The 15,975-nt window shown below is 43.5% G+C and overlaps 1 protein-coding gene across 2 annotated transcripts in view; it reads left to right on the top strand.

Moving 5' to 3' along the window:
- The window catches only part of TNFRSF21 (TNF receptor superfamily member 21), a 69,540-nt gene that overhangs the window by 19,518 nt on the left and 34,047 nt on the right, over window positions 1-15,975 (top strand). For both annotated transcript variants that reach the window (XM_074947492.1, XM_074947493.1), the window contains exons 2-3: window positions 5,353-6,007; window positions 7,839-8,342. In XM_074947492.1, the coding sequence (XP_074803593.1) occupies window positions 5,353-6,007; window positions 7,839-8,342 (1,159 nt within the window). The remainder of the gene's footprint in view (window positions 1-5,352; window positions 6,008-7,838; window positions 8,343-15,975) is intronic.

Here is a 15,975-nt window from a genome sequence, read left to right as displayed (position 1 = left end):
TGGTCTGGACCGAGCAGTGCCAGGAGGCTTTCCGGGCGCTGAAGGAGGCTCTGGTCAGTGGCCCAGTTCTAGCAAACCCAGACTTTGACAAGCCCTTTGTGGTGTTCACCGACGCCTCCGACACGGGACTGGGGGCGGTGTTAATGCAGGAGGATGAAAAGGGGGAGAGACACCCCATCGTGTACCTGAGCAAGAAGTTGCTACCCCGGGAGCAACACTACGCGGCCATCGAGAAGGAGTGCCTGGCCATGGTGTGGGCCCTCAAGAAACTAGAGCCCTATCTCTTCGGGCGACACTTCACCGTGTACACCGACCACTCTCCCCTGACCTGGCTGCACCAGATGAAAGGAGCCAACGCCAAGCTCCTGAGGTGGAGCCTGCTCCTGCAGGATTACGACATGGACGTGGTCCATGTGAAGGGAAGTGCCAACCTGATAGCGGATGCGCTGTCCCGGAGAGGGGGCCCCGAACTTCCCCAGGTCACTGGTCACAGTGACCCCGCTCAGTTCAGTCTCGAAGGGGGGAGAGATGTGACGATGTGACGCAGCAGGGAGGGGGGAGTGTTGACCTGGGAATGTGCCCTGGGGACGGGAGACCTGAGAGCCTGTCACCTGAGCCAGGAGGGGGAGGGGGAGGTAACACCTCTGCCCAGGAATGTGGACGGAGGCTGCAGCAGGGAACCTGCTCGGTGGGTTTAGTTTTCAGTTTGGGGCTGGGTGGAGGAACTCAGGGAACCCCAGGGCTGGGGTCTAAGCTCCCTGCTCCCCCAGAAGGACTTCACTGAGGGGTCCTGGGTGTACCCACAAGCTCTGTTTTGGACTGTGTTCCTGTTGTCCAATAAACCTTCTGTTTTACTGGCTGGCTGAGAGTCTCAGTGAATCCCAGGAAGAGGGGTGCAGGGCCTGGACTCCCCCACACTCCGTGACACCCTGTCATTTTAGTTGACAGCTATGTATCTTCACCACCTCCAAGAAATCCACTGAGCCTCTCCATGTGCCACCTTCCCTTCCCTCCTTCCCCCCTTCTGCCCTCTCCTCCTGCCCAGCAGAGTTGTGTGAGATGTAGAAATCCCTTGACACCACCTGCAGCTGGGACCTATGCTCTCTGGTCCCTCTCTTAAAGTAACAGCATGTCTTGCAGCACTCTGAAATCTTCAGCCCCTCTCCCCCCTGGCAAAACTGCAGCCCCTCTGCTTCTCTCTCTCCAGGGAAGAAATCTGGCTCCCTGGCATCACTTGCCTGCCCCCAGACTCTTCCCTGGATGAGCTAGGTTTCAAACCCTATTAGTAAATACATAATCTGAAAGAGCTAAGCAACCCTTTTTCCTCCTGCTGGAGCCAGAGGGGCAGCAAACCAAAGGCAGATCAATATTGGTAGGACCAGTTGAGCTGTGCGGAGGAGGTGTTCCTTCGCCAACAGATAAAACCCTTTGTAGGCTGCATTTATAGTCTCCCTAGTGTAGCCATACCCTTAGGGCTTGCCTGCAACTGTACCAGTGTAGTGCTGCAGCGTAGACACTTGTACAGCAAGGGAGGGTTTTTTCCGTCTTGGTCATTAATTCACCCCCTCAAGAGGTAGTAGTTAGATCAACAGAGGAATTCTTCTGTTGACCTAGTGGTATTTATACCAGGGCTTAGGTGGGCTTAAGTACATCTTTTGGGGTGTGAGGTTTTTCACACTCCTGAGCTACGTAGCTAGGTTGGCCCAAGTATGGAGTTTCCCTATCTGTAGCAAGAGACTTTTTTTATTTCTGTACTGGGGAGGGGGAGAAACCTTTTGTGCAACGCTTTATTTACTGTCAGAACCATTATTTGATATACAATAATTGGCATGTCAGCTGAAGCGTCCTTGTCAACTTCTGAACACAAGTAATTGCTCCTTTTATAAAATATTATGTGTTTTGTATAAATCCTTGGCCATAAATTATTGAGCTGGGGAAATGTAAATGTTTTAGACTGAGCATACGTTTCCAGGAAGTTGGAGACTGCACCAAAAATGATGCAGTCTAATTTGCTGTTCCATTGGTATCCTTTTTGCAGAGCCATGTTTGTTGGGTTTTTAAGTATTCTCATTGGCTGATATCCTGGAATAGGTAGCAGAGCAAGTAACAATATAGTACAACAAAGTGACGTATTTCCCCAGCTGTTAGATTAAAATACATAGGTTTTATTGGTCTCAATCCCAGTAGTCCTTTCAGTATTTAATTAAATCTTCACTAGTGTAATAACTGAACTCCCAAAGTTGATTTCTGATGCAGACCCCTGGAGGGGGTTTTCAATCTGTGGTCCACAAACCCCTGGAGGTCTGCAGACTATGTCTAAAGGTCCACAAAAGGTGGTTGTTACCATAAAACAGTGACTTTCAACCTGTGGTCTGTGGACCCCTGGAGGCCTGCAAACTATTGCAAAGAGGTCCACACCTCCATTTGAAATTTTTTAGGGGTCAGCAATTTGAAAAAGGTTGAAAACCACTATTCTAAAGTAATTTTGACTCAGGTTTATTTATCAAACTTCTCCATTTTGTAACTATTTGAAAGTTGTCCTCTAGAACTCTGCACACATTGCATGATGGGCTGTGGTGTTGCAACAGCCTTCCCCATAAGAACATAACATAAGAAGGGCCGTACTGGGTCAGACCAAAGGTCCATCCAGCCCGGTATCCTGTCTACTGTCAGTGGCTGATGCCAAGTGCCCCAGAGGGAGTGAACCTAACAGGTAATGATCTAGTGATCTCTCTCCTGCCATCCATCTCCACCCTCTGACAAACAGAGGCTAGGGACACCATTCCTTACCCATCCTGGCTAATAGCCATTAATGGACTTAACCTCCATGAATTATCCAGTTCTCTTTTAAACTTTGTTATAGTCCTAGCCTAGCCTTACCTCCTCGGGCAAGGAGTTCCACAGGTTGACTGTGTGCTGAGTGAAGAACTTCCTTTCATTTGGTTTAAATTGCTACCTGTTAATTTCATTTGGTGGCCCCTAGTTCTTATGTTATGGGAACAAGTAAATAATTTTTCCTTATTCACTTTCTCTACACCACTCATGTCTTTGCATCAGAATGCATCCGATGAAGTGAGCTGTAGCTCACGAAAGCTTATGCTCAAATAAATGTTAGTCTCTAAGGTGCCACAAGTCCTCCTTTTCTTTTTATTTTGATAGCCTCTTTAATCTCCCTTAGCATTTAATCATCACTAGTACTGTCCTGGTCAGGTGGTGGATAATAGATCCCTACTGTGTTGTTCTTATTAGAGCATGGAATTACTATCCATAGAGGTTCTATGGAACATGTTGATTCATTTTAAGATTTTTATTTCATTTTATTCTACATTTTCTTTCACATATAGTGCCACTCTCTTCCCCCCGCATGACCTGTTCTGTCCTTCCGATATATTTTGTACCCCAGAATGATTGTGTCCCATTGATTGTGCTCACTCCACCAGGTTTCTGTAATGCCTATTATATCAATATCCTCCTTTAACACGAGGCACTCTAGTTCACCCATCTTATTATTTAGACTTCTAGCATTTGTGTACAAGCAGTTTAAAAACTTGTCACTGTTTTTGTCTGCCCTTTTCTGATGTGTCACTTTGTTTGTTTGTGAATGTTTTCTCGTCTGATGTGCCCCATACTTTGTCCTCTTTCATCCCTTCCTGACTAAAACCTAGAGAATCTCTATCAGTTGACTCTCCTCTAAGAGAAGTCTCTGTCCGATCCACGTACGCCTCTGCAACAATCGGCTTTCCCCCATCTCTTAGTTTAAAAACTGCTCTGCAACCTTTTTAATGTTAAGTGCCAGCAGTCTGGATCCACTTTGGTTTAGGTGGAGCCCACTGACATTCTTTCAGTTCTAATTGGATTTTTTTATTCCATTAGAACCTTTTATGTGAAATCTATAGGAGACTTGGTACACTCGCCTGCACTTGAAGAGTGAAAGCTGGGGTAGCGAAATAGGGGTGGGTAGAGGAGGAAATCCTGGACACAACGTGAAAATAGCTATTGAAGAATGATTCACCATCCCAGTTTAGCCAGAATCAAATCCTAGTTTGCTGCATGGCAGGTCAGTGCTTTAAAAACTTGGATGTCAGCCCAAAGAACTGGGATGAGGAATTGAACCTATGTCCCATATACAGTAGAACTGGATTACCACAAGACATAGGATGTGAATAACGAAATAAGACATAACATTCCTCCTCCCTTAAAAAAAAAACAAACAAAAAAACCCAAAACAAATAAAAATTTCATCTTAACAGTGCATTTGAGACAGTCTGAAAGTCAATATCTTAATGAAATGCCTCTAACATAGTAGATTATGGGGCTAAAACACTAATATGATGGCATATGTAAACAAAACCTTATCTAGCATGAGTCTTATTCTATAGTGTGAAAAACCTAATAACATCCAGTTATAAAACACTTTAGTGTGGAGTTCTGCCTGTCTTGCATATGAATGAATGTACATCTCTGGCCCAACTGCTGATCAGTTTGTAAACGTCTCCATCCCTATGTTTGCGGCTCACCTATATTGTAGCACAATTTCCTCAGCATCTGCTATGGTCCCCCAGTAGAGAGGCGTTCAGGTTGTTTGAAACTAAAGTTATATCTATACTTCACAGACTACACCTGCATGTCTATGTCAGCAGAGCTATGTCGACATCATCCTGTAGAGCGTAGACACAGTGCATGCTGACAGAAGAATTTTTCTGTCAGTGTAGGAACGACACCCCCACCCCAATTTTGCTGTGTTGATGGAATCTCTCTTCTGTCGAGCTAGCTGTGTCTGCGACCTAACGGAAGTGTAGACCAAGCCTTAGTTGAAACTCTTACCTTAAAATATAAAACTACTGTGGATTCCCCTGTCCTGAGTCTTACGTGCATATTTTTGAAATTGAGGGTGTTTAAAAACAAGTTGCAGGCCATCTAGTCTTATTTAGGTTGTAATCCCTTCAAGGACAGGAAGTAGTGCTTACACTGTGCTGTTCAGACAGACTAATGTAAGGTGCTATAAGCATCAAAATGACTGTGTAGTCCATTCCTTGTTGTATCCAGACACCGGGTAAATCCTATACATCTCCAAAATCCATTCTCTCCTCTGCATCCCCTTCTGCTAAATCCCTAGCTACACTGGCCACTTCTCCCCCGAATACTAGAACTTTATCCTGGCCCCCCACCTCTCCGGTCTATCCTACGTTGTTGGTGACATCTGGGCTGTTCTCAGTACTGTACAAGAAGCAGGAAGTTACCTTGGATGACTCTCCAATGTTAACCAAATACTGATTGGTGAAGGGATAGATCTGATATAGGGCTCACTGTTACTTTTTATTTATTGATATCTTGCATATTTCTCTCTTTCAGGTACTTGTGTTTCTTGGCACCACTGGTGCTCAGTCAAAGCTGACTTCTGAACAGAATGCCATAAGCCTCTCCTCTGGCAAATATCACCACCTAGACCGTGCCACTAACAAAGAGCTGATCTGTGACAAATGTCCAGCAGGAACCTATGTGTCTAAGCACTGTACAAAGACAACCTTAAGAGAGTGTAGCCCTTGTGCAGATGGGACCTTTACTAAACATGAGAATGGTATAGAGAGATGTCATGTCTGTCGAAAACCTTGCGAACTGCCAATGGTTGAGAAAACGCACTGCACTGCCTTGACTGACCGCGAGTGCACTTGCCCATCTGGAACCTTTCAGTTTAATGATACCTGCGTCCTTTATTCAGTCTGCCCTGTTGGCTGGGGTGTGCGAAAGAAAGGAACGGAGACTGAAGATGTTAGATGTAAACCATGTCCTCGGGGTACCTTTTCTGATGTGCCTTCCAGTGTGATGAGATGCAAAACATACACTAACTGCTTGGGGAAGAATATGGTGGTAATAAAGACAGGAACTAAGGAAAGCGATCACATCTGTGGGTTCTCATCATCTCTTCCTAACACAGTTATGTCTTCACTGAGCCCAGAAGAGGATGATGTAAACGATGAAGTTCCGTCTACCACTTATCTTCCTGAAGGTAGATTTTTCCCACTAAAAAGATAACAGGTTTTAGAATTTTAAATTACAGCTATGTTGCTGCAGTGAAGCAAGAATCCAGCTCTTCAGTTGGGACCAAATTGCAGAACTCTAGGCTCCTTGATGCTGTTAAAAGGGCACTTGCTCTTGCACCATTGATGGGCTCAAACGGCGCTCCTGCTCTCTAAGGCTGTAACGCAGTTTGGGAACACACTTAAAAAGTAGTTCGCTCCCATCTGTGCTAAGCCAACATGCTAGAACAGGGAGGACCTTGTTCCAACAGTGGTTTCTGCAGGAGAGATGGAAGCTTGAAACGGTTTCTAGGTAGTTACAATCTCTTTCCAGTAGTATTTTTATATGTACCATGATGACCTACCTTAAGATGAGCTGTTTGGGCATTTCTGTTAAGTCTGGACTGAAACCTCCTCATATTAAATCTTATTTTTTTATATTTAAGGTTTCCACAAGCCATTGCTGGTGGGGAAAATGTACATTTTATATCTAACTCTACTTGCTTTAACATGATCAAAATACAAAATGCTCCCAATCTCTATCAAATAGTTTTCATTTTGACTATATACAAAATAATTCCTCAATAACTTAGCAGACTAAAGCTGAGCAATATACAAAAAACCTAAACTCCTAGTGCATTTAGCTGAGACTTTTCAGAAGTGATTATTTTTGGGGTGTCAGTGGTTGGAGTGCTCAATTTGAGGTGCCTTAAAGGGACCTGATATTTAGAGGGTAGATGCTCAGTGTTGCCTGAAAATTAGGCCTCATTAACAGGTCTGAAATTGGGCATTCTCATATTGAGGCACCCCAAATTTCTAGTCACCCTCAAACCTCCTCCATTATGTTTAAATTTTCTCTCCGCTTGAATCCTTAATAGTTACTAAGGTTTTAATTTGTAACTCTCAAATGTGGACAAGATTCATATGCAGTTTACAGCCAAACTGAGGCAGAGGTTAAATGGCTACAAAAAGTTACAGCCAGTCACTGACAGGACTGGGAATAGAAACAGTCTCAGGAATACTAGCCTTGTGAGTACTGGACTAGGCTACAGTCCCTGCTATGCTATGCTATTCTTTGCTCTTCTTTTACAAGGCTTTTAATTCATAAGATTGACTAAAACTTGAGGGCTGTCACTAATGCATAAATCTATTCATGAAATAAAAATAACTCCGAGATGGGTAAAGAAAATACACCTTAAAGGAACGCCTTCAATTTAAAAGTCCTACTTTGTGGACAAGGAACCTCAAGCCTCTCCTAAGAACAACTAGGCTCCTGAAATGGATAATTTTCTTGCAGCTACTTACGTTGTTTTATTTTCTGCATTTCTCTTACCAAAATCAGTTCAGTCGGTTTCAGTTTAATTTTAACTACTGCAATATTTGAGTTACAAACGTTATGGGAGAATGCGTTTGTGGGTTAGAAGCTTTCCTGTTGACCTTAAGCTCTGTAAAAGCTGCATGGTTTCCTTTTTTAAAAAGTCTAAAATTCAGGCTGAATATAAATTGACAACATCCCTCTAATCACCCAGCAGTCTTTAATGAGGAGTTGCCACAAATCCAGTGTCTAACAAGTAAGCCAAAGTAATTAGAGATAAGGTGAGCAGACTGGTGTGTAAGACACAAACTTTGTGGTGTTCTTATTTCTTATGTAGTTAAAACTGAACCTCGATGTCCTAGACAAGTAGAAGCCCATCTAAGTCTCTGTTTTTGGAACTTAACAGGAAGCATACTATGACTATTCCAAATGTGGGTCTTTGTGTGGCTTAAGAGTTAAAAAAATAAACCAACTCCCCCCGTCCTCAATTTCTCTCTTGTTCACAGGTGTCAACGCTTCAGTTTCCAGCTTTGCTGCCTCTCGTAGACCAAATGTGTACAACGGCACAGTCGACCCAGCAGACATTTACAATGAAACCTCAGATAATGAGACGGATGGTGTCAACGTGACCATCTCAAACTCCAGGGCTACCAATCACCAGCAAAATTATTACCACAAACACAGCCAGTCAGTTCTGAAACTGCAGCCAGCATTGGAGATGACAAGCGGTGAAAAATCGAGCATCCCCTTCATGCCCCCCAAGAGAGGACCGCCACGCCAGAACGCCCACAAGCATTTTGATATCAATGAACACTTACCGTGGATGATCGTCCTGTTTCTGCTGCTAGTTCTCGTGGTTATAGTTGTGTGCAGTGTTCGGAAAAGCTCACGAACTCTGAAGAAGGGTCCTCGGCAAGATCCCAGCGCCATTGTGGAAAAGGCTGCTCTGAAAAAATCCGTTACTCCAACCCAGAACAGAGAGAAGTGGATCTACTACTGCAATGGGCATGGTGAGTAATAGCAACCGAGAAATTAACTGCAGGTTTTACAGGGAATAGTGTCCCTTGCTTTCTCCATTAATTACCTGCAGAACTCCTCAAGGCTTCTTCCATGTTAAAAATGTTGGTTGCAGATGCCATTGATCTGCAACCATTACATTTAGTGAGTCAGTCATAAGTTTCTATCCTACTGTGTCCATCAACAGCAAGCCAAATCTTCACCCACATTCCTGATCCTCACTAAATATTCTTCCTTAGTTCACATAACCAAGTTCACATAACCAGTCCTTTCCACGTATCAGATTTGGATGTCTGACTAGATTTTTTTTTTTGGATCCAGTATAAGGTTTTTCTAAAACTAACTTGTGATTATGTCTGTCCCTCAATGGTCAGCTGCTGATCTGCCATTAAAACACCAGAGGCTGAAAAGTAGCCTCCTGTCTCTCCTTATTTTATTTGGTATTTCAAGAGTAACAGGTGCATCCCATACTGAATCTTGTAGGGAAGCACAGACAGCATTTTGGGAGGAGTGCATGAGGGTGTGGCCCAAGTGGCAATGATAAATACCTTCCCTGGCACCTCAGGCTAGAGGTATGGGTCTTCCATTTCTTGTAAACAGCACTGAATGGCGGAAGAGTGAGGCAGCAAGTTTTTGTTGTCATTTTCAGCCTCAGGACGGGTGTGACAGTAGGTCACTGCACCTCAAGGTTAGCTAAGGTTAAAGTCTGTCTGGGTAACCATTGCTTTTCACTAATTTATAAACTTAGGTTGTCCCAGACAATAAGATTGTTTGAATAGTCTGAATTGTGTTGAGCATTGTGGTGGTCCAAGTCTTGTGTGGCTATGTTGTGTGTTATACAAAGCTACAGTTTTGCTTTGTAAAATTCAGTGCAGAACTTGACATTTGCAAGATCTGGACCACGCAAGATATGCATCACTTCTCTATTTTTGTTGAGGGCTTTGCAAGCTATGCTGTTTTTGGAGTGGTGGATGATGCAGATTGATGTACTTGCAAAGATTAAAGGAATATTGTGGGGGGAAAAAATCAAAATCAATATCTAGACTGCACCAAGAGAGTCTAGGTACTGTATGTACAGTCTTTAGCTGCAGATCTTAAAACCAGTTATACAAAGCTAAATCCAGTTCTCTGCACAAGGGAAGAAAGATTGCCTTCTGATTATGGAACAAGACAGACATAGGAGCCCAGGGTTCTGTTTTCTGTCTGATCTTGGGCCAACTGCTTAATCATGCCTCAGTTTCTTTAATTATAGCGCTTCCCCACCTCACAGGAGTATTGAGACTTTGGTGCTATAGAGAAACTGCCATAGTAGGTTCTATAAATAAGGATAAATTAGATCTGCAACACTCCAACTCAGGGGCTTCATTAAAATGGTAAGAAAAGAGTTGTACAAGATTCAGTAGCTTTGTAAGCAGCTGTCTTTTTTTTTTTTTTTTTTAAATCCTTTAACCCAATTACTGCAGGGTGCTTTTTCCAGCACTTAGACAATGAAGTGTTCTTTAAAGTCTTTATCCTTACAGTCCTTTCAGAGTAAAGTATTCTCCATTTTACAGATACATGGAGGCAGGCAGATGGTTTTGTTTGCCCAAGGCCAGGCAGATGGTTAATATCAGAGCGAGGCCTAGAAAGAACTGTGCTATTCCTGGATCCCGGTTCTGTGCTCAGATCATTAGATCAGTGTTTCCCAAACTTTTTACTAAGGTGACGCTCCAACTGCATTTTGTGTATGGTGTGGGGTGTTGGTTTTTTGTGTGTGTGTGGTTTTTTTTTTTTTCAACCCACATTTATATGTATGCTCCGTCCACCCCGGCATCGCAACCCTAATCCTGGCCCAGTGCGGAGGGGAGGCCAGTGGAGGGAGGGGATTGGAAAGTTCATCACTGTACTGGCTTGACAGTGCTTTGGCGTACAATCTGTTGCCCATGTAAGCAGGCTGGGAAGGGATCAGATCTGAGTAAGTGCCATTTCTTCATAGTTGCCTAGTCAGATCACACCTGTACTTTAAACTTTCCCTTCTGTATCACTCTTCAAAGTGTTGACAAATATAACTACTATTGTCAGTGCATGTCAACGTGCCTAATTAAAAGTGCACTTTGCACGGGGATTCTTATACCATTGTAGATTTGTCATTGGCTTTTAAAAGTCAAATATTCTGAACTAGGTAAAATCAGGGCATATTATGCCTTTTTTGCCATCAAAGTAAAATTGCTTTTACTGTCTCTTCAAAATACACTCTTCTTCCTGAGTCTAAAAGTATTCTGTGAAGAGGGAAATGATTCCTATCCCTTAGACTTGGACCCGGGCTTAACAGAGAGGCAGCAAGTGCATAAACTCATTCCAGCAATGGATTTTGCTGTATACATCCCCACAGGCTTATGTGGTGCCTTATCAGGATGACAAAGGTACAGGCCCTGCCTGGAGGAGATTAGTCCAGATACAAATATAAAATTCAGGTAACAGTATATTAAGAGGACTAAATAGGTTGCCATTGGAAACAGTACTATGAATAGTTAGCATCTTAGCTCTAAACATTAGTCATTCATACTAATGCTTTGGCTTCAAGTGACACTTGTCACTGAGCTTACCCGACAGGTTGGTCATCTGAATTAATAGAATTACAAGGCTCAATTCTGGCTGTTGACTCAGTCATACTGACTTCTGTGGCTACTCATGTGAATAAGTGGGATTTGGCCACTGAACAAATGCCGGTGCACATACTTATAGCCATAATCTTTTCTTGCAGTTAGTTAGGTTTTTTGTTTGTTTGTTGGTGGGGTGCTATTAAAGGGACCCAATGAATCACAAACTGTATCGGGGAGTATCTGGATTTTTTCAAGTGACCTGATGGTCTCGTGTACAAGAGCAAGGTTATTCTCTTCAGAGAGCTGCTGACAAACAGTCTGGAGCACCTCACTAAAAGGCATAGACACACATGGCAAAATATAGCACTTGAAGTTATGTCTGTGAAGGAACAGCCCTTTGTGGATACATGTAAATCTCAATGTCTCTCTGGCAGGCAGTGTCTGAGAACAGGGATTAATGTCCGTCTACCTGCCAAAATAGACGAGAGAAATGGAGAGCTGCTTTGAAAGTACTTGCTATTCTGGCAACTGCAACTTAATGATCTGCAGATGTCTCTCTGGTCTGCTAAGCTTGGTCTGCCTTTCTTTAAACTAGATGAGTAATGAAATCATAGCTCTATGAAATCCCAGGTTCTCTTCATTCTGGTTCTCCTCCTTCTGCTTTAGCTGAAGTGTCCCTTGACTTGTCCTGTAAAATTTTTCATTTCCTGCTTGGACAGTATTGCCTGGCTTGTGGTGATTGAAAGTACTTTCAACCTTGCTCTAGCGATGCAGGAACTGTACTCTTGTTTCCATTTTAAGAAATTGGACTCTACCTATTTATAGAGGCACCTCCTTCAGCTGTAAATGCTGTGCATCAAGAGAACGTTCCTCAGTCTTCAGCTGACGCTAGGGATGTGTCTGTACAGCCGTTGAGAGCATCTTCCCCCAGCCGGGGTGGTAGACAGACACACTAGCTTGGTGTGAGCTAGCGTGCTAAAGATAGCAGTGTGTATGTCGCTGCACAAGCTAGCTGCCCAAGTACATGTCTGCCCAACCCTTCCACCTCTCATTTCTCCCCCATGTCCATACTTGGCTGGCTAACCTATACTGTAACATCCACACTGCTATTTCTAGCATGGTAGTTTAGGCATGTGTCTACCTGGGCTGGGAGGCATGCTCCCATCAGCAGGGTAGACATACCGTAGGTGTCTGGTATCTCAGCAGTTATATGGCAAGCAATACAGCCTCCTGTTTCCTGGATAAACTTACGCCACTTGCTAGCAGTTGTCCCTTACTCTGTTGCCTGGACTCATTTCCTTAATTAACCCTACACTATAGTCTAAACCCAGAGCCCTCGGATCTTACCAGATGTGTGCCAGATAGTGGTCAATTGCTCTGCTTTTATTATGCTTTCGTCCCCAGGACTGTTAAAATTGCAGTCTCTTCAGGGCAGGGAAGAAGTCAGTTCAGTGCCATAGGGGTGTGTGTTTTTGTGTGAATACTCTTGTACACATTTTACCAGTAAGCATCCTACATCAACAGGGTTGACTTTGAAAAGATGAGTTTGAAATAGTGGACTCCATTTAATGTTGAAACGAGGAAAGCAAAGGGTCCTCTTTCCCTAAAAGTCTTGCATCTTCTACCCTGTGGCCCAAGTTACATTAAGGTTTCTAGCAGCCTGCTAGCTTACTGAAGGAGGAATAGTGAGATAGAACTTGCAAACACAGAAACAGGCAAGTATCAGTGCAGCTGCACTGTTGACCTTAAAACTCTTCTGTTGTCTCTGTCGCATTAGGGCATGCATTTTTGCATTATTTGCTAACTTTCCATACAGACTCTACACTAAATCCACCTTTACATGAATGGTTGAATAGTATTATAACCTTAGATGGAATTGCCCTTTGAAAGTATAGCTGTAGTTTACAAAATGGCAGTCTCCTTTCCTTCCTTAGTGGACTAAATAGTTGGATATGTAACCTCCTTCCAAACTGGTTCCTTAATGGTGGTGTTTATGTATATTTTAGGGCAATCGCAAATTCAGGAACACAGTATCTAGTTAAATTGGATGTGGATGGGCTGTATTTAAAGGCATTTAAAGGCAAAGAAATTTACATTTCTTAAATGTAAATTTACTGAATACCACGTCCGTACTCTTAAGCTTTCATTTGCCATATTTATTGCTTGAATTGCATAGCCTCTAAATGCTGAAGGGAACATACAGGAGTTGCTTCTCTTAGATTTCCTCTGGGATTCAGACTTGGAAAGTGCAAACAGAAGAAAAAAGTTGGCAGTTTTCTTTGGAGTAAGATTAAACATAATCAGGAAGACATGGAATCCTTGTTCTCAAGCACTGTTATATTGGCATGTCTCAAAACTGGTTCTTAGTTACTTAGCAGGTCCTGCTGTGCAACCCATCTGTCTGTACTGCAGTACGTGCAGATCCCTTTGCCACTGAGCACTGGAAGATTCTTCTAACCATCTGGTTTCGGAAGGAACACTTCAAAAGAAACAGCCCCAAGTTTTGGCTGACAATGGGATGACTTAACATGGTCAGCATCCATGTATTGTGTGCTTAGTGTGAGCTCACATCTTTATTTAAAAAAACTCAGTCCCACCCGTTGGAGGCATCCTCTAAAGTGTTAGCCATGCCAGCCGGTAGCCACAAACTCAGCTAGCTCCTTGAGAGAGAATGTGCCTTACTTTGATTTGCTACATCACGGTAAGATAATAGCTGTGGGCTAGAGAGGGAGATGTTATGCCTGGGGTCTGGCAGATCTGAGAGAAACCTTGCCTCCCACACAAATTGAAACCGGGCAGGAGGTGACAGGCAGGTGGAGAGAGGAGTTTAATTTCTCTTGTAGAGGTGGGATTGTTCCCGGGGGGGGGGGGGGGGGGAGGGGGTGTTTGTCCATTTGATAGCTACTGCTGAGTTAGCCCAAGCTTTTTCCCCTTCATCCAGACAACTGGTCTTACAGTGACTAGTTGGTGGTGTGATAGGGGGAGTTTAATGCCAGGCCTGGCAGTGTCCCTCTGTGTTCCCCATGTGTAGGTTCATACCACATTTGCTATTGGCACGTTTGAGCTCCTGAGTTATCAGTCCATACCCCAGAATTACTTTGAAGATTAATTCTGTGTAAGTGGTAAAAATTCCATAAGGTGCTCGTACTGTCTGGGTGGATATGCACTTTCTTCTGCACCAAAGAAAACCAGCTGGATGACTAGATAGGTCACTCCTATATACTAACTGATGTGGACTACACAGGGTTCTTTTCAAGAAAGGTGTAGAGCAAGCATAATTCTTAATGGTAGCCTTGTTAGTCTGTATTTGCAAAAAGAACGAGGAGTACTTGTGGCCCCTTAGAGACTAACACATTTATTTGGGCATAAGCTTTCGTGGGTTAAAACCCACTTCATCCGATGCATGCCCAGATAAATTGGTTAGTCTCTAAAGTTCCACAAGTACTCCTTTCTTTTTGCATAATTCTTAAGTATTCACTGACAGTGGTGGATAATGTGGTGGTGGGGAGGGTCAGGGATGGTGAACAGTGGCTGCTGTATAATGAAATGCAATTAAAGCCCCACTGATTCTTGCACTCTCATGTGTCCTGGGGTACAATGAATGCTAACCCCACAATGATTGACCGTACACCTTCCTTGACTGGTCATAAGGCGAGTTATTACTTCCCATCTTGCACATGGGAATTGTTCAGTATCTTAAATGAGTCCTTTTCCCATCCTACAAGGCTTTTTTGGTTGAGAAGAGAAATTCCTTCAGTGGCTTAGTGAATTAATATTGTTCTCAATCAGCACATCATTAATCTATGAGAGGGTTTAATAGCAAAACTTTCTTCCACAGTAAAAATCTGCTGTTGGCACACAGCCATCGGCACCATCTGGCTCCAAATTCCTTTCACCTGTACTCCCACCCCAGCATTTCGACTAAGGATTTTGTTCACCTGTAACTTCCCCCCTGGTTTGTCCTTTGAGAACTGAAACTTCGGGTTGGGGAGGGGAGTGGAGAGATGTTAGCTCAAAAGCCAAATGAGTTCAAATGTGAAAATTCCACCTCAGTGGTTTGTTTTGTTTTCCATTCTTGGAGCGTAAAAATGTTTGGGATTTTCAGTTCTCCTGTTAAAACACACATGCTGTCTGTGATGCCCTGGGAAGTGGCTTGGATTTGACACATTCTGGCTTGGTGTGAATGTAAGTTCTTGATGTGCTGTCAAAGTTAAACACTGTGTTTTAAATAAGTGCTCAGGCTTGCGACTGTGTTTCATGCGAGTCCATGGGATATTTGGGGGTGGTAGGGAGGAAAGGTGTAGGTGAAGTAATAGAGTGCCTATTGGGGAAAACCAGGTGCTGTAACCTGGCAGTCCAGTCAAAAGTGGGCTGAATAATGGACTTTATTCTCAGGGAAGGGCAGATATAGGCCTGTCTGTTGAAAGAAGTGCCCGTGGAGAGACTTGGGTCACAGGTACAGCTCAGCCCTGAACAGTGTGAAAAGAACATTACAGTACAAACACCAAAATCCTGTCTCCGCAGAAATGGAAAAACAAAGCTCTGCTTTGCGTAGACTGTTTGCTGACTTCATGTAACTCTTGTAAGGCGTTCTTATAATACCGAGTGCAATGCTTAGCTGTGTAGAAGTAAACATTTCATACTTCCTACAATGGACGTGAATGGGTGCGTGTACGTAAAGACAATAGACAAATGATCTCATATTACTGCAGCTCTTTCCAAAATGAAAGTGCCTGAGCCCTGGTCTACACTACAGACTTATGTCTGTATAACTGTGGCTTTGTCTACAGTGTACTTTCGTTGGTAAAACTTTTGTTGTTCAAGGGTTTGGGGGGAAAAAAACACACCCTTGACAGACAAAAGTTTTACCCACAAAAAGCACCTGTGGACAGTGCTTTGTCAGCAAGGGACGCTCTCCTGCCGACCAAGCTACCTACCGCCTATCGTTGGGGATAGATTAATTTTATCAGCAGGAGAGCTCTCTCCTGCCGACAAAGAATGGCTACACTGAGCACCTTTTTAGCTGCACGGCTGCGTCACTGAA

This window comes from Natator depressus, chromosome 3 (assembly GCF_965152275.1).
Source record: "Natator depressus isolate rNatDep1 chromosome 3, rNatDep2.hap1, whole genome shotgun sequence".
NCBI lineage: Eukaryota > Metazoa > Chordata > Testudines > Cheloniidae > Natator > Natator depressus.
This window is presented reverse-complemented; position numbering and strand designations above follow the sequence as displayed.